Source organism: Ilyonectria robusta, assembly GCF_021365365.1.
Source record: "Ilyonectria robusta strain PMI_751 chromosome Unknown BGZ61scaffold_8, whole genome shotgun sequence".
NCBI classification, from domain to species: Eukaryota; Fungi; Ascomycota; class Sordariomycetes; order Hypocreales; family Nectriaceae; genus Ilyonectria; species Ilyonectria robusta.
The window spans coordinates 57927-81616 of record NW_025764442.1 but is presented as its reverse complement, the minus strand read 5'-3'; the positions used below and the strand labels follow the sequence as shown (position 1 = coordinate 81616).

Genomic DNA, 23690 nt, shown 5'->3' with positions numbered 1-23690 from the left:
CAGAGTCCGCCAGCCCAAAGTCCGCTACAGTGGCGTGGACTCGGGCGCATTATTAGTTGAGACTCCATCCTAGGGTTCGTGGGTCGGCAACACACGTAATTAACCCGACCCGCTAACAGCCTTAAGAGCTTAATGACGTGCTCCATCCATCCACTTGCTGCTTCGCCGGACAAATAGTTAGACCGCTAAGTCCTGCAAATTTGCTTACTTGATATGTTTTTTCTCAATCTTTACAATCTAAATACCAGATGTCTCATGTGCAACTGGCCCGATACCCCCTATCTCCTAGATGACAAATTTCCCTTCGTTAGTCATCTCCGCATTTTTCTGTATATGCGGACTTGAGAGAAACTCAAATTGGTAATTCGAGAACGAATGCCAATGCATGTCCTGACCTCTTCACGTATATCACCCAGGCGCAAACCCAGATACTGCTGGAATTGAAACCACTTCACACTCAGAGTTCAACAAACCCCAACACCATCATCATGAGCTCACCTATATCAGAGCCCTTCACACTGAAAAGTGGTCTAGTCTTGCCGAATCGGCTTGTCAAAGCCTCCACGGCTGAAGGTCTAGCTGACAAAAAATACCTCCCGACTGAAGCTCTGATTGGAGCATATGAAGCGTGGGCAGACGGCGGCTGGGGAATGGTCCTGACAGGTACACGCGACCTATGCCCCAATTTACGAAGTCAGCAATTGGGGACAAACCCTTGCTAACCGATTTTGGCCAGGCAACGTGCAAGTTGACGCTCGCTACCTTGGTCAACCGAACGACGTGGCGTACAATGAGGCCCTCGAGTACAAAGAGATGCTTGACATTTGGAAGAAGTGGGCCGAACCTTTTTTAAAGCACAACTCCCACGCCGTCGTACAGATCAACCATCCCGGAAGGCAATCCCCCGGCGGAGCCGGTACCAGGGGCTTTTTCGCCAAGAGTATCGCCCCGAGCCCCATCCCGCTAAGCCTCGGGAAGGAGTTCTTCCCCAGAATAATGTCGACGCTCATTTTCGGTACCCCGAGGCAGATGACCCTCGCGGATATCAAAGAGACCACGGAACAATTTGCCAAGACGGCCCGGCTAGCAGCCGACGCGGGCTTCGCAGGCGTCGAACTACACGGTGCCCACGGGTATCTTCTCGCGCAGTTCCTGTCGGAGAAAACCAACAAGCGAACGGATGAGTATGGTGGCTCTGCCGCCGCCAGAACCAAGATCGTGGTCGAAATCATTGAAGCCATCCACGCAGTCGTCCCGAAGGGCTTTACGGTCGGCATCAAGTACAACTCGGTGGACCACCAATCACCACAGGCGCTGGCAGATAGCATCACGCAGCTTAAGCTCATCGCTGGTGCCGGCATCGACTTCTTGGAGATTAGCGGCGGTACATATGAGGACCCTCAGGTGAGCAAGGCTTTGGTGCTGGACACTGAGGAGGCGCTAACGTTCTCGATAGCTTGTTGCCGGCCTGAAGACCAATACCAAATTCGTGTCGGTCAAAGATAGAACCCGAGAAGCCTTCTTCTTAGAGTTCGCAAGGACCATCCGGGACGAGTTTCCCGGCCTTCCGCTGGTGGTCACGGGCGGATTCCGCTCCCGAAAGGTCATCGAGTCTGCGCTCACTGAAGGCGCGCTCGACCTCGTCGGCATGGCCAGACCAGCCATCTTGAACCCATCTGTTCCAACAAACACCATTCTCAACAAATCCGTCGAGGAAAAGGACGCGAAGGCGTACGCAAGGCTGATTGAGCCGCCGTGGTTGCTGAAGAAGATTGGCAACGTTGTCATTGGAGCGGGTGTGGAGACGGTAAGTCGATCGATTGCTGCTGTACATTAAACTTGTAACTGACTCTCTCCCTTAGGCTTGGTACGGAAAGCAGATCGTCAAGATGGGGAAATGAACCTTTACTGTTCCGAGGCGACCAATCTGTGTACGATAGGGAGTCTGATACCCGAGATTTCTAGCAATCGTCCAACCTAGACATCGACACTCAAGACTACGGCGATACCAAACAATAGACAAGCAAAGGCAGATAATAGAAGGCAATGAATAACACTAGGTGATCCTTCCACATTCCCAAGTCGAGGTGAAGAGTGCTCATGAGCATGGCAGTGGTGGCCGGACTACCCTAGAGCAAGTGGGCAAACCCATTTGTGTCAGTCAAGTTGGGCAATTTTGTCGAAGGGAAACCAAGCCGAAGCCTTCAAGGGTCCCGGCTAATCCCCGCATTAAACAAAGAAACTCCCCCGCCCACAAGTGCCAAGTGATTTGTAAAGTAAGCTACGTGTAACTCGAAGTGGACTCCTTAACATAGCCCAGTGTGGCGGGGACCACGGAGTCAGGAGAAGGCCGCTTCACTAATGTAACTCTAAATAAATAGCCTAAGAAAAAAAGAAAGAACGACTGAGCTCTGTTGTAGACAGTTACCTAGAAGGGACATCACGGAGTCATCAGCAATGCCTGTCAGAGACTCGGTTTTGGGCTCCTAGATTGCGGGGTTGACTTGAGGAAGCCCGTAACCTCGAGGGACAAAGAGGCAAAGAGAACAATGGAAACCGGGTCAGCACTCTCTCCGATGGCACGAACGGCCCGCCGGATAATTCACCCGTCTCTTTCAGCTTTATCCTAGCCGTCTAGAAGTTCTAGAACCTGTGTACGGCCCGAGATTAACCCTTTAGCAACCTTTTCAGGGCAAGGCCAAGGAACTGCGTCGCGAGTGGCCGACGAGTAACCGGTAATCTGCCGACAAGAAGCCGAGCATTCCCCGCCACAGTCCGGCAGTGGGGTATTCTCAAAGCGTATAAGTTGGCCCCTCGTCCCCGGCGTCAACAGACTCTGCAATAGCATCGAGAAATTCCTAAATAATCATGTCGACGCAAGAGAAAAACCCGGAGTTGATTGAGTTTTCAAAGACTCTTTCAAATGTGCCCAAGGGCGAGGAGTACGAGAAGATGATCTCTGGCATGATGTGAGTTCGCTTCCGTCTCTAGCGGGGATGGCTTCCGCTAACACGCTTAGATACGACGGGTATGGACCAGAGCTCAGCGGTGCTCGTTTCCGGGCCAGGAAATGGATGCACAAGTTTAATAACCATTTCCCTGATGATGCCACGCAAGAGTCGCTGGCGGCAGACCGGGAACAGATGCTGCAGGAGATTATGGGCAAGCTTGGCAAGGGCTCGTACATTGAGCCCCCGTTTAGCATCGACTACGGGTCCAACATCTCCGTTGGCGAAGGGTTGTACGCCAACTACAAGTAAGCCGGGGTGAGCAAAGTCTTTAACACGGCGCTGACCAAAACGACAGCCTTTCCATTCTCGACTGCAGCATCGTCAAGATCGGAAACCGCGTGCTATTCGGGCCGAACGTGTCGCTGTTCTCGGCGACGCACGACACCAGCGTCGCCTCGCGGCGCAACCTTGTGGAATACGCCTTGCCCATCACGATTGGCGACGACTGCTGGATTGGCGGGAACACGACGGTGATGCCGGGCGTGACGATTGGCAAGGGATGCACGATCGGGGCGGGGAGCGTGGTGACCAAGGACGTTCCCGAGTTTTCCGTGGCGGTTGGCGTGCCGGCGAAGGTGATAAAGAAGCTGGAGGTGGTGCCGGATTTGTAGAGTTGTAGTAGACGGAAGTCCTTGGTTTCGGAGGGGGAATTGAAGACGGGGATTATGACGGCATAGTTCCACCTGGTCGAAGCGAGGGCAGAATTGTATCCAGGGTCCAGGAGCTAAAGTGATCGACGGAACCCCGCCGCAGCGGTCTGCCTGCGAAGTTGAAGAAGTTGAAGTTGGTGACACTGATATCAGAATCAGCCCCAACCTGGAATCCAACGGCGTAACTTACCTAGGCTTCCATGTCCACTGCAGGCAGCCGGCTATCACCAACACGCAGTCACGGGGCCTCATATGACCACTGTGCCCTCCATCCGCCTCCAACCGCAGGCTGATGACCTCCCCGAACCCTCTAAAGTCCCCCCACTGTAGCACCCACCCCCCCAAGCTCTAGTGGACCTGTCCCCCCCCCGCGCCTAAGCTCCCGATGCCCTGGGAAAGCTTCTGGTGGATCAGGCGACACGTCACAGTCACTGTCCATCCAACACGCGGACATGCTCCGTGATGCGGCCAATGATCACGGCGCCCGGATTTGCACGCACATCGCATATCGCGTTGCATTGCTATTCGCTATGCCCCATGAGGCTGTACGATGACCACAGTGGCGTCATTCTGCGCTGAGCGCTCGGCTGCTATTTAACTTGACCACCTGCGCGCTGCAGCCCTTGGGTCGTCGAAGTCCGCCACCTGAGAGAGACAGAGACACAGATCCAGCCATCAACCATGCTCGGCGCCCTTTCCAAGCTCCGCCGATCGACAAGATCCAAACGACGCCCGCCGCCATCAAAGTCGCGCAGGTCCCGGCCCGTCAGCTCCCACGGCGCCTCGTCCAGCGGCCTCAAACCGCCGCCGGGAAGCTCGAGCCGGAGGGCCAGGTCGCACGAGACTGAGCGGCGGAGATCGCACGCAGGGACGTCGGGCGCAGATACTTCGGGCGCGGATCCCTACTACGACAACCACGCGAGCTCGCCGAGGAGAAGAGACACCCGCCGGCGTTCCGTGTCGCCTCGTCCGAGACCCGACGCAGAGAGAGATTCGAGAAGCCGTCGGACGCGGGCGCGCCGAGATGTCTCCATTTCCACCGATGACGACACCCGTCCGCTGTCGCCGCGATACCCCGTCGACCGTTATGCGCGTCGTGGGTCGCAGCAGCACGCAGACTACGACGGACTCTCGGCGCACTCCAGGCCAGTTCTGAAGCCGTATTCACTTGAATCCCCGAGGTTCGACGACCGAAGACGACAGTCACATGATGGCTCCCATACTCAGAGACCAGTGGCTAGAGCGTATCACTCGTCATCGCCAGCCGCATCACCTCCCAGCCATACGCCATCGCCTCGTACACAACCAGAGTCCCTTCGCGGCAGACCTAGATCCCGTTCACGAGATGGCGCCCGTAAACCTCGACCAAGCGATGCGGCTGCTTTGAGCCATCCTGTCGACAAGCCTGCCCGAAAGCCCAAGCCCAAGCCCAAACCCAGACCGCCAGCCGAATCCAGCACACAGCCTTCGCCCAACGGAGGCGGAGGGGACTTTCTAAACCAGCTGCCAAAAGCCTTGGCTACCTTTACCGGACTCAAGGTCCTAACAGACCACGCCGACAGCGCCAAGGAATGGGCAGACTGGCTGAACGACCTGCACGGCGCACCCGAAGAAATCCAGGCGCTGTCTGCAAAGGCTACAACCGCAAAGGATACTATAACACAGATCCAGCGCAGCCTCGAAGCGCGACCCGACTTGGTGGAAGGCGAGAGCGGGCAGATCCTCAAGCAGCAGATCGAATCTGGCATCAAGAGCGCCGACAAAGCCCTGGGCGAAATGACGGAGCTGCTTGAGGACCTGGGCAACGACGGGACCGAGGGAACCGTGTGGAAGGGCCTCCAGGACTTCTACAACTCGTACCGGTACAAGAATGAGTGGGAGGAGAAGATCAAGGAAGCAGAGGTCAATCTGCAGAAAGAGTTGGCCACGCTGAGCACGCTCATGGTCAACATCTACTCGTGAGTACCCGCCACTGCCAAACTGTTTGCATCGCTAACGTACACAGACGCGCCCTCATGAAACCTGCGCCTCCGGGATCGCTTGGCACAGTTACGCTTCCTGTCCCGCTCCCTGTCCCAGTCAACATTGCGACGCAAACGGAAGTTCGCCTGCCGCCATCTCAAGATGACACACCTCAGCGTTCACACTCGCTGCACACGACGCCTGTGGGTTTGAAGGACATGCCCAGCACAAACGCAGCACAAACTGTACAAACTCCGCAAACTCCACAAACCGATCCTACAAACGACAAACATGCCGATTATGACTCAACTCTGCCACTGTCACTCGAAAAGAGAGCATCCAGACCTCCGTCACCTTCGGTCTTGGCGTACGAGGAGGCAACCATTGGCACCGAACTGGTTCCGCTTGATCCCCCAGTACCTCCAGCTCCAGCTCCAGCAACCCCAGAGCAACCTACCGCGGAAACGGGCTCGAAATCTCCCGATCCCCCCAGAAACAAGGAACGAGAGCAGCGACCTCTTCCCCATTCGCGGGAGGATTGGGAAGATGCACTTCTCAACGCTGCCTGGAAGGGCGACGTCGAGGGCACGAAGCGAGCCCTCCTTCAGGTCTCGCCCATGACCCGCGACCTCCGCGGACTCACTCCTCTGCACCTGACGGTCCAGAAAGACCATTTGGCGCTTGCGATGCTTCTGCTCGACCGCCGCGTCGACTGTGATGCGCGCGCCAAAACAGGCGTCACGCCGCTGCACCTCGCCGCGCGGTTTGCCTCGGCCGCGACCGTAGAGTTCCTGCTGGAAAAGGGCCACGCGGACCCAAACTCACGACGAAACGACGGCCGAACGCCACTACACTATGCCGCCGGCGCCGCGGTGGACGGCGACGAGGAGGCACGGGACGTGATACGCGTTCTGAGGGACTGGGGCGCCGATCCCACCGTGGAAGACGACAAACGCAGGACGCCGCGGGATATTGCCCAGAGCCGGGACCATTGGGATGCGGCGGCCACGCTCAGGAGGGCTGAGAAACTGTGGGAGGACGAGCACCCGCAGAGCTGGTTCCAGCGGCATGGCTTCAAGAAGTGATTGTCGGTGGCCACTGTACATTAGCACATAGTTTGCGTCTCACCGTGGCACAGAGTTGCGCGTGCCATGTTAATTGTTGTATCAAAATCTGATGACTGCATGTGCGACTGTGCGGCTTTGCTAGTATACGCGTCCTGGCTCTATGCGTCACTGGTCGTTTGTTATTTGGCTTCTCTCGGAGTCATCCATTGTTCTCTGGCGGTGTGCCTCAGTCCTGTGTTGTCTATATAACCCGTCCTTCATCCAACTCCCTCCCTCTTTTCTTTCTTAATCACATCCTATATATTATAGTTACTGCCGGCTACTCTCCCTAATCAATTCTGAGGCAGTCACCACTTCCCACCTTCCCACCTACGCACTATCTTAGATAACGAAGTGTGCCAGCTCTTTTCGATCCCGCGCTCTGACTACGTACGGTTCGAGACCACTCTGTCAGAACAAAGCAGGACGTGTCTGCCGGATCATTACGCAGCACATTATGCCGAAGACCCGACGATCAACCAGTCCCAGAGGTGGAAGGTGACTGTGAGGACTGGTTTCAGAGCAGTGGAGGAGCCCATCAAGACTGGTCCCGCCTCCAAAGTCATGATCCGCACGCAGTGCGATACAACCAACCTCGGTGGATGCCCACGACGTCTCGCTGTGATACCATGCATGTTGCGGGGTGTTGCGAAACCGAAGGCCTTCATCTTCTCGTGGCGATGCCTCCTCAGTCCTCACCATGCCGTTATGCTACAACTGCGAATGGCGGCCACCGGCCCAGCCCCAGACATGCCAGTCTGGGGAAATATTCACCAACAGGCTCATCAACAGACGAGACGATGGAAAGCTCGGGCTGCTCCATGGCCTCGCAATGTACTGCGAGTGGCCCGCAAGGAGGCCGCGACTGAGCTAGCGACAATCGTGGGAATGAGCATCCGGAGCTTGGCCTCGAGCACGTTGGACAGCTAGAGGGGCCACCGACCTGACAGATTCTGGCTTTACTCTATGGCCAAACGGGCCTAGATCGACACGTGCTGGCCCCCAACGACTGGAAGACTCAGCTTCCATGGCTAGCTGGAGAATCTCCTCCTATGGTTTGTTGTCTGGAACCGGCATTCGCTTACGTTCGCTTCAAAGAGGAGCGTCTGCTCATCTACGCCGACACACCCTGGATCCAGGTTGTTGTGGTTTCGCTCTGGACTATGCCTGGATTTAATGTCGCCACTGTCCGGTCGTCGGAAAGTCATGCTGTCCAGGACTTCAAGATGGATCCATGGAACAAGCCAAAGTTTGAGCGGCAGCCGTTTGTCACCAATTCCAATACTATGACTACGGGTGTGAACATGCATGCGTGCTGTTCGAAGGGAGTGTTCATGTGCTGGCACCTAAACTGTGTCGTCAAGATTCGAGACCATCGATGAATGGGACAAAGGTCGTGCGGGTGCTGCTGCGACCGACCGAGCGACCACCGCACCGTGAGTCGCTCCTCGGGCTCTCTGAAATACGCCTTCGCCACCGATGCACGACATCACCGAAAACGGGAAATTCTCACGACATATGCAAAAAGGCTAAAGCGACTGTCGATAAATTCCGCGCCTGTGGTTCCGATGGTAACAGCAAAAGGAGACAGACTGTGTTATTGTAACTCACCCTCCTATATATAACATCTCATGGTTGATCGCTCTTCTCTTGAAACCCAGAGACCGATACGAAGTCCACGATGAGACAGAGAACGAAGGGGCGGAAACAACAAATCCCCCGCTTCGCCGGCGCGACGTCACGTCACGACACGACACAACTTGTACAATGCGCTGACGAATAGCGAATCACCATCTCTGATCAAGAGAATGAAAACAAATCGACAAATTAACTTATATATTAACAACCCCGGAGAGCCGAGATCGTCCACCTACTCCGATGATGGGAGTGCCGGCCGCGTGCTGGGCCAGTTCGGATGCCTGCGGCAGGGGTATTCCTGGCAACAACTCCAACAGGGATGCCGCCGTGGAGGATGACTTAAGTACTCTCAGTTGAGGAGCGCTTTGGACTGCACAGCTTGCGAAGACCGGGGAACCCAACATCGGGAGAGCTCCCAAACTGCCCGCGCGCCACACTCACAAGTCGCAGCCGATGGAGAGGAAGCAATACTTCCAGCTCTTCCACCTGAGGTTCACACATAATGTCTCTTCAACTTCCTCCCAACACTTTCTCTTTATTCTGTGCCCGCAGCTGCAACATCGCATCGGCCTACGATGGTGGGAGGGTCTATCCAAAGGACCGGGCACCATGAGATCCCACAGATAGGCCATTCCTGGTTGCCATGGAGTGACGTCCAGAAAAGCCAGAAGACTCAAGCCCACAGACCTCATAGGCCACCAAACCCGGCGGCATGATGCTGAATTTTACTAAATAACTACTCAAATATGACGAGATATGTTGCAAGTCTCGATCGACAACCGGACCGCGGCACGGGGAGGTCCAGTGTGATCCTCCAAAATCTCCCACAGTACCTCAACACATGCGTCGCTCACAAAGCTGGACATCAGCAGGCCATACTTCAGCGCAGGTCCAGGCTTGCCAATTAGTTTGGTGGCTTGTCTTTGACCTTGCGGTACACTGAGATTCTCGGCACATATCCTCTGCTTCTGGTTGCTACAAGTGCGTGCAGAGACAGGAGGGCTTCTATGAGGCCCGCATCATCATCACCACCACCTTCCCAACCTCAATGCAGAAATTGAGAAAAGGGTCAAGGCATATTCGAAATATATATTCCCGCAGCTATGCACCGCCGTTCAGACTCCAGATTACCAGAGTCTCAAAGTAGTCGAAGCCGTCTCTGACAACGACGACCCGGTATTGGGTGCGGAACTGGGAAGGCAAGGAGACGCAGACGTGCTCCAACACCAACAGACAAGCTCAATCCAGTCCAGCAAAGCACTGCAGGACCATCACGTCCTCGCAAAAAGTACGATGTAACGACTTCTAAATGAAACGCGACCCGGGGGATGATTTCAACATAACTACGAGAAGAGTTTACATGGACATGGTATCTTAGACAAACAATAGTCCCTCGATGAGGGAACCGAATGTTTGAATTTACTGCATTTTTGTTGTGCACGTCACAGTTGCCAAGGCCCAAGTTTGGGTTTCAAGCTGCTTTTTTCTTCTTCTGCCGGAACCGTGTCTAACTTCTTCGACCCATTATAGGGGTTGAATGGAAGCTTCAGGCAGAGAACAGTGTGCAATAACTTTATTGTTTAGCTAATGTTTCTTCTGGTGCTGGGTGTAGCACTTATTTTTTTATCTCGACTGTTTGAGGATATTGCATGGCTTTGATCTATCTGATGATATTGAGCAGAGTTAAAAAAAAACAAATACAAATAATAGCATTTGAAGCCTACTTGAGGCTTGTTTATAATTACAAAACTAGTCTTGATCGACTACGTGCCAAGGATCTGCTAGATGCTGATGGGAGTCTCGTTTTCACAGGGCAAGGCTTGGAGAAGCTCGACACAGTCGCTGCCATGTCCTTGCCTCGCACTATATCTAAGTTTAGATACTCATGCAAGATTAGTCCACCTGCTTATGTAAATATAAAACCAAATAGTAAGTGATGGGATTTGGTATCAGCTTCTACATTAAATACCCAGCCCACGGGCACCCATGGGTACCCATAGGTAGGATATATATTACAAGGAGATATTATTGGAAAGAATTGGAAGAGATCAAGGTATGTATTTCACTTTCTATAGCCGAGTAGATATAAAATCTACAGCACGGCCTCTAATTATGCTATAGAACTACGACTAGTGAACAGGGCATCCGTGTAGCCCATACTCTTCAATATATTGAAGACAATTTTAATATACTTTGCCTAGAAAGCAACACGCTTCGCATAGATTGCTGCGAGGTTTGCGTCTAGAAGATATTTGTATAGATAGTGAAGAGATATAAGGATACCTGCAAGCAAGTATATCCGTGAGAAAGGTTTCTGAGATGTCCTGGAGAGCAGTAATGGCAGATGCTTGCCAGAGAGTAACTTCCGTCATGCCCACATTCTCATCCATCGTCTGGTCGTCCATCCTCTCGTCCTCATCTGACTGCTCATCATGATGATCATCCTCCTTGCGTCCGATGCGTTTCACAGTCCGAGTCCTTGGGGCGTTTGGAGTGAGATTTGTCTTTTCGAGACGCTCTGACATTACCGTCACATCATCAATGCCTGGCCGAGGGTTTTAAAGAGTTCCTCTAATCGTTTGTATTTGTTCGGTGCCGGTTTCGCCACCATTAACCTGCAAGCCTAGTTGCAGTGAGATTGTTCAAAAAACACATCTCCGTAGTTCCCTCGAAAATTTTGTAACTTTAAGCCGGTCTGGCTCTTGGCGGCTGCCATTGCAAATATAGGTATGTTGCTCAGCTGCTGTGAGGGCTGCTGTGAGGGCTCGAGAGGCTGTGGCAGGTTGCAATCCGCATTCGTCGTAGGTGACTTCTTGCTCATAATGACCTTGAAATCCTCGTAGCAGTTGTCGGGCGTAACTTCGAGCGGTCGTCTTTCTGGCGGGCGCCTCGGGCGAGTAGCCGGGATAAGCGCTGCTGATGCTAAGATGCTAACCGGACTCCTCTGCCCCTCCCATCCTCCTCCGGTTCCTAAGGACCTTGAAAAATCTTCGTTGGTGGCCGTCGCGACGCTTGACTGCTCTGTGTCCTGTGTCTCTATATCGGCCTGTAAGAGGGTATGGCGTGCGCTTGAATTCGATGTAGCATTGACTAGGTTCTGACGAGACTGCTGCGCCGACTGCAGGTTCAAATAAGGAAGCATTTAAGTTGGCCACAAGCAATCCGGAGGTTCGTCATCCTCTGGGGACATTGTCGGCACCCGGGTGTTGGCGTCTCTTCGTTGAGCAATGTCCATGGTCCAGTGGACCGCAGCAACAAGGGCGAGGGCACACTCAAAAGGCATCTGAAGCTCGATGGACATAACGATGAGGGCGCGACTTGGGAGAATGGATTCTTTGATCCAGTCATTCGGCTGCCACTTCCTCTTCCAGACTTTAGGGTCCTTTCCATGCTCTGCTCGGTTGTTTTCAAGCAGTCTGACGAACTCCAAGTAAGTCGCGAACATAGGTAACAAATGCTTGAATTGTGGATAAAACTGTGTTTTTTTTGACCTTGTGCCGGCAACTTGCTCACCTTGAGGGAGCAGACAGAAGTTAGATTAGTTCTTCTCCTTTTCGGTATCAGAGGGGTTATCTGGGGCAAGTATAAGGGCCCGGTTTTGCAGCGACGAATAGCGTTGTCCTAGTGTTCATCACAGACTGGGCATTTTCCTATAGGGTATGAGCGGGAACAGGGATGAAACGGGCTCCATGCGCCGTCTGGCATTAATGCCGGGGATTCGTTTCTTGTGAGGCTGGTGATCATGGGTGGTGATCATGGTGATGAGGCTGTGGCTCTGTGGGAGTGGTAAGACTCTACTTTGGACAGGAAACCAGTCAAAACGTACATATAAGAGATCAAATGCCGCGGGCGGTTGCGCGTAAGTGCTTGCTTTCGTAGCAGTGTGCAGAATTGGCCCGTCATCTCGGCCTGTGGGTGAAGGCCACGACATGTGGCAACCAGCTCCTCGTCCCAGAGTTGAATCTCCCTCCAGGCATACACCAATTCTGAGTCCGGTTTCACCGTGCCAGCCATGCCGCCTATGCTCTCGTAAGCTGCCAGGTATGCAGCAGGGGCTGGTAAACTGGCCTAGGCACGGCCTGTATCGGGAGCGGAGAAATCAGTTGCAGATGGTAGTGTCTCCCGCCAATGCTAAGCTACGAGGAGGCATGAACATCGGACAGTCGCCAGGATCTTGGAGTTTGTGATATATAGGTAGGCAGTCGTTCTGCGCACTAGGATCTGGGAATAATGGGGATCATCGCTCTTGATATTTTTCCCTTTTTGAACTTGGCACGTCTTGGTGAGCTCTGTAGTAACGGTTAGTATTTGATGGCTCGTGATTTGAGGCACTTGGAGTCGGGTACTCACCTTAGTACAGACGGCGGTTGTAACATAGGCTGCCACGATATGCATAGCCCAGCTCTGGCGGTGTGGCGAGATACTAAACTTTCTCAACCGTCCGTCGTGGGCTCTTTGGTCTGGCTCAAGATGTTCGCGATCTTGGAGGAAGGCCTGAGTTGACTGAAGTTGCGCTCCGACAGGTTTCATCGTACAAGTTCCTGGGCAGTGGGAGCTTGCTGAGATTTTCCATCTAGTGTCCCCCAATTCAGTTCGACGGTGGTATAGTAAAAGCGTATAACATATTGCAGTATAGTAGCGTAGGTTAGAGATTGGGGAGTAAGGAGTCAAGAAGGACTACATCAGGTGGCAAGGGGTATATATAGAGAGAGTGGTGAGCTGCTATAGGTAGAGAAAGCAAATAGTCAGGGAGACGAGAAGATCCAACAAACCATGAGAAGAGTCACATTACGGAGTCATAGGGTTGCGTTGAGTCATGCGGAGTTGAGCAAAGTTGCCCAGAGTCAACTTCGTTTGATGAAAGAATGGGATAGACCAGGGCCAGGTTCAAAATTTCTCCAACCTTTGTAACAAATATTTACCGCACTTTTGTTTGATGTACGACAACCATACCAGTACGTCCGATTGGAACCGGGGAGAGCGGTATGACACAGGCGGGCAATAACTAAGGTGAAGTCGCACGTGGACGTGGCTTGTTTGGCAAACCATGACGCAAGGTGCTTCGAACTGAAGCTAGAACTTTGAAAACTTCAGATTGATTGGACTTTTTTGAGAAATCACTCTAGAAGATAACATTCATATTGGCATGTCGCGAGAAGACGACAAACGTAACGATTATTTGTGATTCACAGAGTACAGTGCTTGCTCCACTGAGCACAGTGATTGACTCACAGAGTACAGTGCTTGATTCACAGAGTAAACCAACGGTGTTGTTGAAGGATTCGGCTGCCTTCAAGCCGCACAACCGCGAGCAGGCAAAAACATCATGACCAACTTGACTGCATTGTGGCCTCTACGGTATAAGTAGCATGCACAACCCCATCCACCTTCTTGTACGAAGTGCTAACCCATGATGATGGTCGCAGCATCCCACAGGCCAGACCCGCGGGGTGCGATTGCGCACGATTTCTCATTTCGGCTTCAAGAAGAAAGAATTGCTATTCACACTCTGAAGCACAAGATGTCGTAACAAGATATCCATTAGTAAACTTACTGTTTGTCTCTACTGTTTGTGAATACTGCATGGCTTTGATCTATCTGATGATATTGAGTGAAGCTAAAAAAAAAACCAAATACCTATTAGTAAACTTAACCTAACAAAATTATATAAGCTTTATTCCACGTGTTCATTCCCTAAGTTTTATTGTGTAAATTTTATCTTAGGGTAGGAACTGGAAGTCTCAGGACCTTGATGTACCTTTAAAACCTGAGGCAGGGAGCTTTCCTTCCATCACGTGGTGTCCCCAACAACACCTATAAAGGTCCTCAGGCACCCGTGACCTCTTTCCATTTCTCTGCAGTCAGTCAGAAACAAATGCGAAACTCGCCCTTTGAAGCAAAATGGCTGCTTCTCCTGGAACCCCCAATACCGAGAATCTTGAGCACTTCATCGACATTCCCGAGGTCCTTTTCTCTCAAGAGACGCTCACATTCCTCGGGTTCAACGAAAGTGCCTCTGAGACTATCTGGTCCCGCTGGATCAACCGCGGCCCTGACGATGGCAGAGAAATCGACGGCGGTCCGGTGACCTTTGACAGTATGGCAAGAGCCCACATTTACGGAACCTTCATCCGTGAAGAAGATGCTTCCTCGGACGACGACCTTGTCTGGCGTGCATCCATGAACAGCTGCGGTATCAACGAAGAACTTCAAACTGCCATTATGACACCTCGATGCAAGGATGTTTGTTTGACGGAAAGCTGTCAATTCTGGTTGCTCGACACAATCTCAGCCCGTTATGCTTCCCTGAAATAGATCCAGGCAGCTTCCTCTGAGCGCGCTCGATCAGCCCGCCAAACTGCTTCTCGACCAGGAGTATCTTCACTGCTTCCTGGTGAGCAAATGCCCTCTCGACATCGCTCAACTTCCGAGATGTTCTATGGAGCTCCTGGCATATCTCCCATAGTCACGTCGGCTCCAGAGGTTCCTGCCAGTGCCCCGAGTCATACAGTACTCTACAGAGGAGGCTACGAGACATCAATCAACCCTATATTCGACGAAGCTGGGCGGGTTGTCAAAATGACCCCTCTTCTCTCTGGTCGCCCTGGAGATTTTAACTCGACGAAGCAGGCTATCTCTATGGTGTTGGATTTCGAAATTGCCAACAAGTATGCCTATTGGTCCCAGGTGCGAGACAGAAGTCAGCTCGCTGTTATTCTGCGTCTTGAAATACCCAACTCACCACTCGAAAGTATGGACGAATCTGAGAAGTGTCATGCACACTGGCCTTCCCAGGAGTGGAAGGAACTGGTCTGGAACTGCAGAAGAAACAATCGTCTTCAGCACAGTTTAGCCAAATTCGGAAAAGCAACATTGGCTATCGGCACCATATGCAGCAAACCCAACATTGTCGTTACCAACCTCCTGAGCCCCGTTAAAATCACGCACCAGATGATACTTCAAGGCCCAAGAGGAGATGCCGTCCAGTACGTGTTCATCGACGACCAGGGCGTGGAATTTCTTGAAACTCATGGTTCATCAACCTGCACGGTGCACCCAATGACTCGGCATGTGGTGGAGATTGAGAGTGGGATGAATTAGACCAAGGTCTAAGATCTAGAGTCTAGGGTTTAGGATCTAGGGTCTAGGGCCTAGGGCCAAGGTCTAAGGTCTCTGCGGATCAGGGCCTAAGGTCTAGCATCGTCCCTGTGATTCCTACTAGTATCTTTTGAGTTTTCTCCCAGCATTATCTAATGTCATGGGATATTTCAAGAAAATGCAGTAGTTAGAACAGACCCCCGTGAACTGGCTGTTATCGCGTTACGAACCTCTCATCCTAAACCGCTTTGAAACCACTGCAGAAATTGACCTCTCATGCTTCGTTAACCTTGTTGGTGACCTTGCCAAAGAAATGTCAGACGGAGATATGGATTACAATAATGCCACCGGCAAGAGGAGTGATCATTTCCTTTTGCCGTAGCGGGATTGCGACAATAAATATCAACAGGCAGAATCAGCGATAGATCAATATAAGACATGCTACAGTATCAACATGAACCGATGAAATGCAGAAACTTGCTCTGAGTAATTAGAGAATTGAATCATTAATGTTTCATCCCCGTATAAAATACAGTCTATATAACTCCATTAACCACGCGGCCAAGACCAAAAGATTATTTTAGTGCGCTCATTGATGCGCTGCTTGATCGTATCCCCCATAACACGCCCTATTTGACAACCGGATTTCCTCGCCGTTCTGCATGGCAGCCGCTACGATACACATGGTCTCGTTGAAGCGGCTGGGGATATCAATGACCGTCTCGAAACCGGTCCTGTTCGCGTAACCCAGAGGCGTCAACCTCACGCCAATCTCTACCTGGTACAACCTCCAAAACTCGACCTCTGTGGCCCCGTTCCAGCTCACGTACGCCTTCATGTGATGGCCTTCCTTCTCGTACACCAGCGACGGGGGCCATTGCCTCGGGGTCCCCTTCCAGTCGGATTTGAAGACTCGGTAGCTGTTCACGGCCCCTTCGTATCCAAACCGGCCCTCCCAGCGGATGTCGTTTTTGTCGTTGCCCGGGCCGTACTCGCGGAGCAAAGGGAAGTCGCCGTAGCCCACCAGCTGGTTGCCGTTGCTCAGCGCCGCATCGTAGCTGCCCTGACTTTGGGAATCTATGAGCTCGAGAGGCGGGATGTTGATGAGGACGACGGGGGGGACCGATGGGTTGGGAGGGATCGTCGCGCTCAGCCGGATAGGGCCGCTCGATCCCTCATTGACTAGATTATGCGCGTTGTGGTTGTCAAAGACACTGATCTCGAAGGATTTGTCTGTCACGTTGTATATCCGTGCATCGTGCTGCCAGCGAAACTGGCCCTTCGGCGGTAATGGGCCAAAGCTACCGCCCCCTTTCTCCCCGCTACCGTCCAGTGTCCAAATAATATCGCCATTTTTCCTGTCAATCAGGTAGCAGGCCCAGTAATGGCGGCTGCTGATGAGGAGGTAGTTCATTCCCACGGCCTGGACGGAGTTGATGTGGAAAAAGTCGTACGGGTTCTTCTGGGAGCCATCGCTGGTATGCGTGGGCCATCCTAGCCTGGATTTGGTGACGTCCAGATGCCCAAGGGCGCTCCACGAAGAAACGACATCCCTAGTCACGAGATCGATCTCATAGACAATGCTGTCCATGACCCAACCATCCTTGGGACCACCCATTCCCGACAGGTCGCAAGGCGTATTGTTGTAAGCGGTAACCAAGAGCGTTCCTTGCGGGGTGACTTCATGCTCGCGAGGATCGATGAAGCGGGGAGTGGCGGTGGGCTCTGGCAGGTCCGTGGTTGTGACGTTGAGGCTTTCGTCCAACCGATACGTAGTCTTGGCGTACTGATGGTCCAGAACGAACCATTCCCCATGGCCCTGGCCTGCCTTGGAACTGCTTTGCCATCCAGTCAAGTGAGGTTTGCCAAGGATCTTCTGGACGCGGAAATCCTCGGCGCGGATGTCATTGTGCTCATAGCAGTAGACAAGGTCGTTGTCGGTGGTCATTATGATGGGCAGGGTTTGTTTCGCCCCCTTCAGCTCCTTGTGATTCCCGGGTGTGAAGAGCAGATAGCCATCGGCAATGGGATATCCATTTGTCGAGGTCAAGAAAGACGGCGGGTTGAAGGGCGAGCTTTTGTATACCAAGTACGGCCAAATCGCCGGGTTCTCCTCCTCGTACCTGACCTCGACGTAGGCGTGCGACGAAAACTCGGGAAAGTCGGCCGGCTGGACACTGTGCGGTTGTGGATAATCAGGTGTGGAAAACAAGTAGAAGTAGGCGAGCACGGAGCTAATAAAGACGAGGGGGTAGACAGCCAGCCTCCTGGTCCCTACTGAGGCGAGAGAGGAACCCATTCCATCCAAATGCGCGAGGATTCCGGCGGGAGATGGTGGTGGTGGTGGAGGCAACCTTGTCGACAGGCCCGTCCGATCTTTACAAGGATAGACAGGGTGACTGGGGGCGCGAAGAGCGAACAGCGGCGCCCAAAACCTCGGGCAGCTCGTTTGCACTTTATGTTTCGCGCGGCCGGGACGCGAGGACGGGAATTGTGGCGACGCAGGAGAAATGCGCCCCCTGAAGACGTGACGAGGCGCAACAGCCGGCAAGATGAGGCCCCTTGCTTTTGTCCACTAGTTTGTGCCACCACGGGCTGCTTCAGGCTAGCTCTCCCTAAAAGTGTGCTGGGCGATCTCCATTTCAGCCGCTTTTCCCGTCTGGAGGTCGCGTGCCAGGGGTTGAGCTGAATTGAAGCCGATGGGCCGGGGCAGCGGTACATTGTATTGGCCAGTTGGTTTGATCTGTGCAGGCCGTTACGTGGAGTTCTTCAGGGATTACTGCCTCTATTGACGATTCTACACCAGAAGCAGACGGTTCTATGCTCCGAACCCAATAGTCGGATGCACTGACAGCCAGACGGCCAGGTGGACCTTGTCACATCGGCCAGGGAATCTCTGAGCCGAGACCGGGATATCAACACGCAGAAACATTTACCTTTTGTCTTAGGATCAAGATGAGACTTTATGTGTCAACTCCCTTGGATGCCAAACCCACCGTAGAAAAGGGAATTCCACCGATTTTAGAGGCAGTTGTCAATACAGACGTGTACCATTGTCCGAGGACCTGGGGGATTCCAGCTCACTCTATCAATATACAGCTCCAGTACGGTCGCAGATTATTAGACAGTGTGCAAAGGCAAATGCCCCAAAATCGAAGACGTCGAAAAATCGTAAGTTCTAGGTACTAGCCCCGAAAGCCCCCTATTTTTAGTGCGCCTCGCCCATTGCTCAGCGCACTTAGCGTTCTTTTTCAGCGCGTGCCCCTTTTCTGTTTTAGCGCATGTTTTGTTCATGGCTTCAGCCCTCGACAGCCCACAAGACCTGGCTTGCACTAGCAGCTGTCATAGAGTTGCAACCTCAATCAGAGGCAAGAATAATAGAGACCCCGACTAATTACACAGCGTTTGATTCAGAACTCAATTAAATAAATGGGTGGAAACATTGAATCGATCGAGATGTGTTCCCGGACTCAACCTGTGAGAGGTGCCCTTTTGAACCCCCCCGCCATCTTAAATGTCGCGCCCTTCAAGCCATGTCTGACTCAACACACAACAGGACTAACCCCCTCCAGATATCCAAAATATCCTGAATGAATACGTCTATAAGTAATGAGCGTTGCGGCTTCACGTCTCTAGCCCGTTTTTGATGTTACTACTTCTACTTTTCCTGTTTCATCCGTCACGCCCTGGGACAAGCCCTTTTCGCAATGTGATATTCCCGTGTCTCGCCAAGCTGTCCCGCATCGCTAATCATCGGCAAACGCAAGCCTTCAACCCCGCCCCGGCATCAATGACTCCATCGTATCCATTACCCAATTCTGCCAATCTTTTGTCAGCAGTAAGTATAGGGCAATCCACGCCGAGCCGGCCCCCCGAAACTTGGCCGATGGCTCGGAGGGGCAACTCCGTGACCCGTCCAGAGCGGCATCGGCAACGGATACCGACGGGAAAAGCTTCAAGTGGGGGCTTCCACGATGCGGCCGTGTATATAACTTCCAACGCCGTGCTTCCGGAATCCTTCTCGCGATAGAATATCCAAGTGACCAAGTTGCCCTGTCTCAACCGCCAAGATGCCCGCCACTAATGCCGAACGCCTCGCGAACCGGAAGCCCATCCCGAAGCCCGTCCCGGCCTACCTGCCCTCCGACGACAGCTCCCCGCTGAACGTGGACAAGGCCCGGTACACGGCCTTCCGGGAGGCGCCCCGAGTCCTGGTCGAGGAGTTTACGCTGCCCATACGATCCGGGAAAGCATGGAAAGCCCCGGCCGGCTCTATTGTAAAGATTAGCACCCCGGAGGGTCCCCAGGTTGGTATGCATTTCGAGGAGAGAGAAGTCGTAGTGAGGGGTCTATGCGGGGACGATGCCTAGTGGTGAACGGGGGTTGCAGAGAAGTGAGAGAGTATGAGGCACGACGAGACGAAAATTAACTCTTTGTATACACATACTAATACACTCACCCTCGGTGAATAGGCGACCTAAACATCTGGAACGCCCACAACCCCCGCGAGCGCTTCTGGGCCAGCCGCACCAAGCAGCTGCACGCCTCGCACGTCACAACCTACGACAAGCTCTGGTCCAACCTGCCGTACATGCGGCCGCTGGCGACCATCATCAAGGACACGCTGGACTGGTACGGCGAGGACGAGCACGGCGGCCGCGTGCACGACCTGCTGGGCACGCGGTGCGACCCGTACATCAACACGGTGCTGAGCGGCGGCACGTACAACTTCCAGTGCCACTCCAACCTGACGCGCGCCGTGCTGCCGTTCGGCCTGGCCGAGGCCGACGTCCACGACGTCATCAACATCTTCCAGGTCACCGGGCTGGACGACAAGGGCCGCTACTTCATGAACCCGTGCCCGGCCGAGCCCGGCGACCACCTGGAGTTCTTTGCCGAGCAGGACCTGCTGATGGCGCTGAGTACGTCGGACCGCGTTGCTTGTGGGGATTGTGGCTAACGGTGTTGCGCGATAGGCACATGTCCCGGCGGCGATTTGTCGCTCTGGGGATTCGGCGAGGATAGTGAGGAGGAGATGATCAAGTGCTGCCGGCCGCTCAAGGTCGAGGTCTACCGCCTTGCCGACGAGAGCCTCTTGGAGAAGAGTGGGTGGAAGCCGGCAGAGAAATCGGCCTATGCTGGATGTCACGGCATGAACATTCCTCTAGGTGAGGCCAAATAAAGCGTATGCTTGTGCCTTGGGCATGTATGATTTGCATATATACAGTATAGACTACATGTAATGCACACTCAAAGCTCAGTGTGTGTCTTGTCACTTAATGTGACTACACTAGACATTCTCTGGCGGTATCCAAATCACCACGGGCTCTCCCTCATCATCGACCGTAAATATGTTACATGAGACAACAGGTCCTCCCCATCACTGTCGAGGATACGCAGCATCTCCAACTATTGCGACCTCTCGGCCTTCAGCTCAGCAGCCAAGACAAGCTCATCCCTGTGCCGCATCAGCGCAACGAGCGCGCCCGCCGGTCCCGACGCCCACACGCTCCACGCAATCCCTCGCGCAAGCTTCTTCCGCTCCGCCGCCGTCGACAGCACGGGGCTGACCTCGGACAGCAGGTACACCGCCCAGATGATGGCCACCGCAGACCCCACGTACAGGTCGTACTGGAAGTAGTTGTGAGTGGCCGCGGCCGGCGAGGCCATGGGCGTCGACGTGTGAGGAAGCCCGGGGAGGAAGACGGGGCGAAACGCAAACGCGCGCGCAGCATGGGCGGGAATCAATTTCGTCCAGGAGAGGATGAAGGCAATCGACGTGCCCACCTGGCCCGAGACGGCAACATTCCAGGCAAACCCGTACGCCGCCGTCAGGGCCCTCCGGTCCAGCTGAATTTTGGACGTGAAGGCGTCCTGGCCAAGGCTCGTCCGCTTGATGACGGCCGTGATGATCGCCTGCCACGCGACAACGTGCAGCGGAAACGTCTGCCAGACGGCATTGGTCCACTGGCGCACGCTGCCCTGCGAGTAGGGATACGCGAGGAACAGGCACAATGCAAAGTAGCCCAGCGCAAAGGCGGGCACGATGCTGTGCAGGCTGATCGGGTCCCGCAGACGCACCGTGTCCACCAGTCTGGACTTGGACGTCACGGCCAGGTGCAGGGCGAAGAAGACGGGCGCAGCGATGCCGTAGCCGAGCGTCTGCATCAAGAAACCCCATACGAGCGGGCTAGTTGCCACTGTCAGCACGGAAAGACTCGACACACAGCGCCTGGAATGAGACGACTCACTTGAAGAGCAGGCTGCTCCGCCTGGCCACGCGCTGGGCCTCGATGATAAACACGGTAAAGAAGCCCACGAGCTGCGTGCCAAAGAAGAAGGCAAATAGCGAGAGCTCCAGCCGCGAGCCGTCGGCGACATTGGCCCAGAAGACGTTGGCCGTGGCCAGGAACTTATCGACGGGCGGCACGCCGACAAAGTGCCGCAGGATGAGCCAGTTGGTGCCGGGCAGGAAGTGCGGCCGGCCGTCGTCGGCGAGCAGCGACGATGCGAAGTCGACGTAGCCGTTGCGGAGGATCTGGCCGATCATGGCGTCGACGCCGAAGACGAAGACGGCGCTGATGAGGACGATGGGCAGCACGGGGGATGCGCGGCCGGCCGGTCCGGCGGGCGGTGGAGGCGGCGGCATGGCCGGTTGAGGAGGGACTGGGTAGTAGGAGTAAAGGGGAAAATTACTGTATAACAGTGAGTGCGCGCGGGATTGTTATGAGGCTGGGAATCGTGAGGGTTGACCATGGCCAATGTCGTGGGTGTTGGTTGTCGGTCGTCAGCTGTCAGGCAGACAGATGAAAGACGGCTGGGTGGAGCCTTACAAGCATCATTGCATAGCCTCAACAGGCAGAAACACGAAAACCATGGCCAACACCAACATCAACATCGTTAAGGACTCACTGACAACTGATGGAAGCCGCTCACGGCTATTCCGAGTTTGTAAATAGTGACATGCCCCATCACCATCAAACCCTTGCAACGCCCATACAGTGCCAGCTCCAGCCGTCGTGGTGTTTATCACCGGCCGTGACCCATCATTCCGCCATTCCTTCATCCACGAGTGCCAACCAGCGCCACAGCATCCCAACATGAGTCGTCCGTATAATATACACACTGTAGGCCAGTCGGATACCAGTCCGCTCAGCCAATGCCAATGCCCAACACTGCGCGCCCATTCACTTGGTCTTCTTCAAGCCCTTCCAGTACTCGGCCACCACTTCACTGGCCGTCTCCTCAACCGCCGCCACGGGCAGCCAAGTCATCTCCTTGGCGTCGTAGCCCAGCCACTCGACCAGCAGGCGCTTCTTGTTGCGCGAGTGCTTGCGGATGGCGAAGATGACAAACAGGTCCGGGTCGACGGGGTTCAGCGGCCGGCCGCCCACCGACTTCCAGTAGGCGAACAGGCTTTCGCGGGCGTCGCGGTGCAGGTTCTCCTCGGGCTCCCAGGTGGCGGGGCCCTCCTCCCACGCGACCTTGACGTCGATGGCGTTGTCCGTCCAGCGGTGGTCGAGGATGCCGGTGAATGTGTATTGCGCGTCGTCGTCGTCTCCGACCGGCTCGTCTGCGTCGGGTTGCTCCAGATGCACTGCCGAGTTGCGGGCAGATCGCCGAGCTTGAGGAGAGAGGAAGCCATATTTGCCAGCACTCGGAGGGACCGGTTCGGCACCCATCACGCCTCGCCGGACTTGGGGGGACAGGAAACCGTACTTGCTTGCACTGGGAGGTGCAGGCTCAGCGTCCATCATGTCGACATCCCCGTCGGCTACGTTGTCGGGCTGGGTGGGATGGTCGTCATCTTCAATCGAGTCGTCGTTTTCGGCGGGCGACGAGGCATTGGCAACTTGGCCACGCTGTCGCAACAGTCAGCCTGGTCTGGAGCCTTGCGCAACGGAACCGCAGGCGCCCAGCAATTCGCAACGTACCTGACTGTCCACGGCTGAGATCGAGCGGCGCACAAAGCCGTGCGGCGTGCGGACATTGTCCTCCTTGGGCAACGCGGTGTCCTTGAGTGGCGATTGCGCCTCGGTGAATGGAGGAGGGGGCGGCTGTTGCTTCCGCGGCGAGAAGTAACCCAGGAAGCTATCCATGATGCTGAGAGGCGGTGTTTGGAGAGGAGAGTTGGATCATTCAATTACATCCGAGATCGACAGGAGCAGGTCACGAGCAACGAGGCAAGAAGAAGAGGAGGTATCGCAAAGTCGCAGTGTCATGGG

At 54.2% G+C, this 23690-nt stretch overlaps 9 protein-coding genes across 9 annotated transcripts; 4 read left to right on the top strand and 5 right to left on the bottom strand.

The window, feature by feature from the left end:
* Positions 1-488: 488 nt before the first annotated feature.
* Positions 489-1901, top strand: BGZ61DRAFT_350161 (uncharacterized protein; the record flags this gene model as incomplete). The annotated part of the gene is made up of 4 exons (XM_046240204.1): positions 489-663; positions 737-1404; positions 1457-1807; positions 1863-1901. The coding sequence occupies 4 exons, from the start codon at positions 489-491 to the stop codon at positions 1899-1901; spliced, it is 1233 nt and encodes a 410-aa protein (XP_046105078.1).
* Positions 1902-3279: 1378 nt separating this feature from the next.
* Positions 3280-3591, bottom strand: BGZ61DRAFT_350933 (uncharacterized protein; the record flags this gene model as incomplete). Its single annotated transcript, XM_046240285.1, has 1 exon — positions 3280-3591. A coding segment is annotated over one exon (312 nt), but the record flags the coding sequence as incomplete, so codon positions are not given.
* A 579-nt stretch (positions 3592-4170) lies between these two features.
* Positions 4171-7006, top strand: BGZ61DRAFT_449510 (uncharacterized protein). The gene is made up of 2 exons (XM_046245625.1): positions 4171-5619; positions 5667-7006. The coding sequence occupies exons 1-2, from the start codon at positions 4343-4345 to the stop codon at positions 6706-6708; spliced, it is 2319 nt and encodes a 772-aa protein (XP_046105076.1). The 5' UTR covers positions 4171-4342; the 3' UTR covers positions 6709-7006.
* A 4503-nt stretch (positions 7007-11509) lies between these two features.
* Positions 11510-11812, bottom strand: BGZ61DRAFT_531395 (uncharacterized protein; the record flags this gene model as incomplete). Its single annotated transcript, XM_046253697.1, has 1 exon — positions 11510-11812. One exon carries the CDS (start codon positions 11810-11812, stop codon positions 11510-11512), a length of 303 nt encoding a protein of 100 aa, XP_046105075.1.
* Positions 11813-14313: 2501 nt separating this feature from the next.
* Positions 14314-15606, top strand: BGZ61DRAFT_575673 (uncharacterized protein). The gene has a single exon (XM_046256198.1). It carries the CDS (start codon positions 14770-14772, stop codon positions 15466-15468), a length of 699 nt encoding a protein of 232 aa, XP_046105074.1. The 5' UTR covers positions 14314-14769; the 3' UTR covers positions 15469-15606.
* A 340-nt stretch (positions 15607-15946) lies between these two features.
* Positions 15947-18038, bottom strand: BGZ61DRAFT_449508 (ASST-domain-containing protein). The gene has a single exon (XM_046245624.1). The coding sequence runs from the start codon at positions 17762-17764 to the stop codon at positions 16055-16057; it is 1710 nt and encodes a 569-aa protein (XP_046105073.1). The 5' UTR covers positions 17765-18038; the 3' UTR covers positions 15947-16054.
* A 1497-nt stretch (positions 18039-19535) lies between these two features.
* Positions 19536-20782, top strand: BGZ61DRAFT_575666 (uncharacterized protein; the record flags this gene model as incomplete). The annotated part of the gene is made up of 3 exons (XM_046256197.1): positions 19536-19776; positions 19938-20387; positions 20442-20782. The coding sequence occupies 3 exons, from the start codon at positions 19536-19538 to the stop codon at positions 20645-20647; spliced, it is 897 nt and encodes a 298-aa protein (XP_046105072.1). The 3' UTR covers positions 20648-20782.
* A 92-nt stretch (positions 20783-20874) lies between these two features.
* Positions 20875-22114, bottom strand: BGZ61DRAFT_476839 (uncharacterized protein; the record flags this gene model as incomplete). The annotated part of the gene is made up of 2 exons (XM_046248842.1): positions 20875-21655; positions 21717-22114. The coding sequence occupies 2 exons, from the start codon at positions 22112-22114 to the stop codon at positions 20875-20877; spliced, it is 1179 nt and encodes a 392-aa protein (XP_046105071.1).
* Positions 22115-22652: 538 nt separating this feature from the next.
* Positions 22653-23564, bottom strand: BGZ61DRAFT_476838 (uncharacterized protein; the record flags this gene model as incomplete). Its single annotated transcript, XM_046248841.1, has 2 exons — positions 22653-23327; positions 23400-23564. The coding sequence occupies 2 exons, from the start codon at positions 23562-23564 to the stop codon at positions 22653-22655; spliced, it is 840 nt and encodes a 279-aa protein (XP_046105070.1).
* Between the last annotated feature and the right edge of the window lie 126 nt (positions 23565-23690).

What these genes read in the sequence shown, in the direction of transcription:
- BGZ61DRAFT_449510 (XM_046245625.1), top strand. Translation starts at nt 4,343, where the DNA reads ATGCTCGGCGCCCTTTCCAAGCTCCGCCGATCGACAAGATCCAAACGA. An exon ending in CTCATGGTCAACATCTACTC is followed by an intron (nt 5,620 to 5,666) that starts GTGAGTACCCGC and finishes TAACGTACACAG; the next exon opens with ACGCGCCCTCATGAAACCTG.
- BGZ61DRAFT_575673 (XM_046256198.1), top strand. Translation starts at nt 14,770, where the DNA reads ATGCCCTCTCGACATCGCTCAACTTCCGAGATGTTCTATGGAGCTCCT.
- BGZ61DRAFT_449508 (XM_046245624.1), bottom strand. Translation starts at nt 17,764, where the DNA reads ATGGGTTCCTCTCTCGCCTCAGTAGGGACCAGGAGGCTGGCTGTCTAC.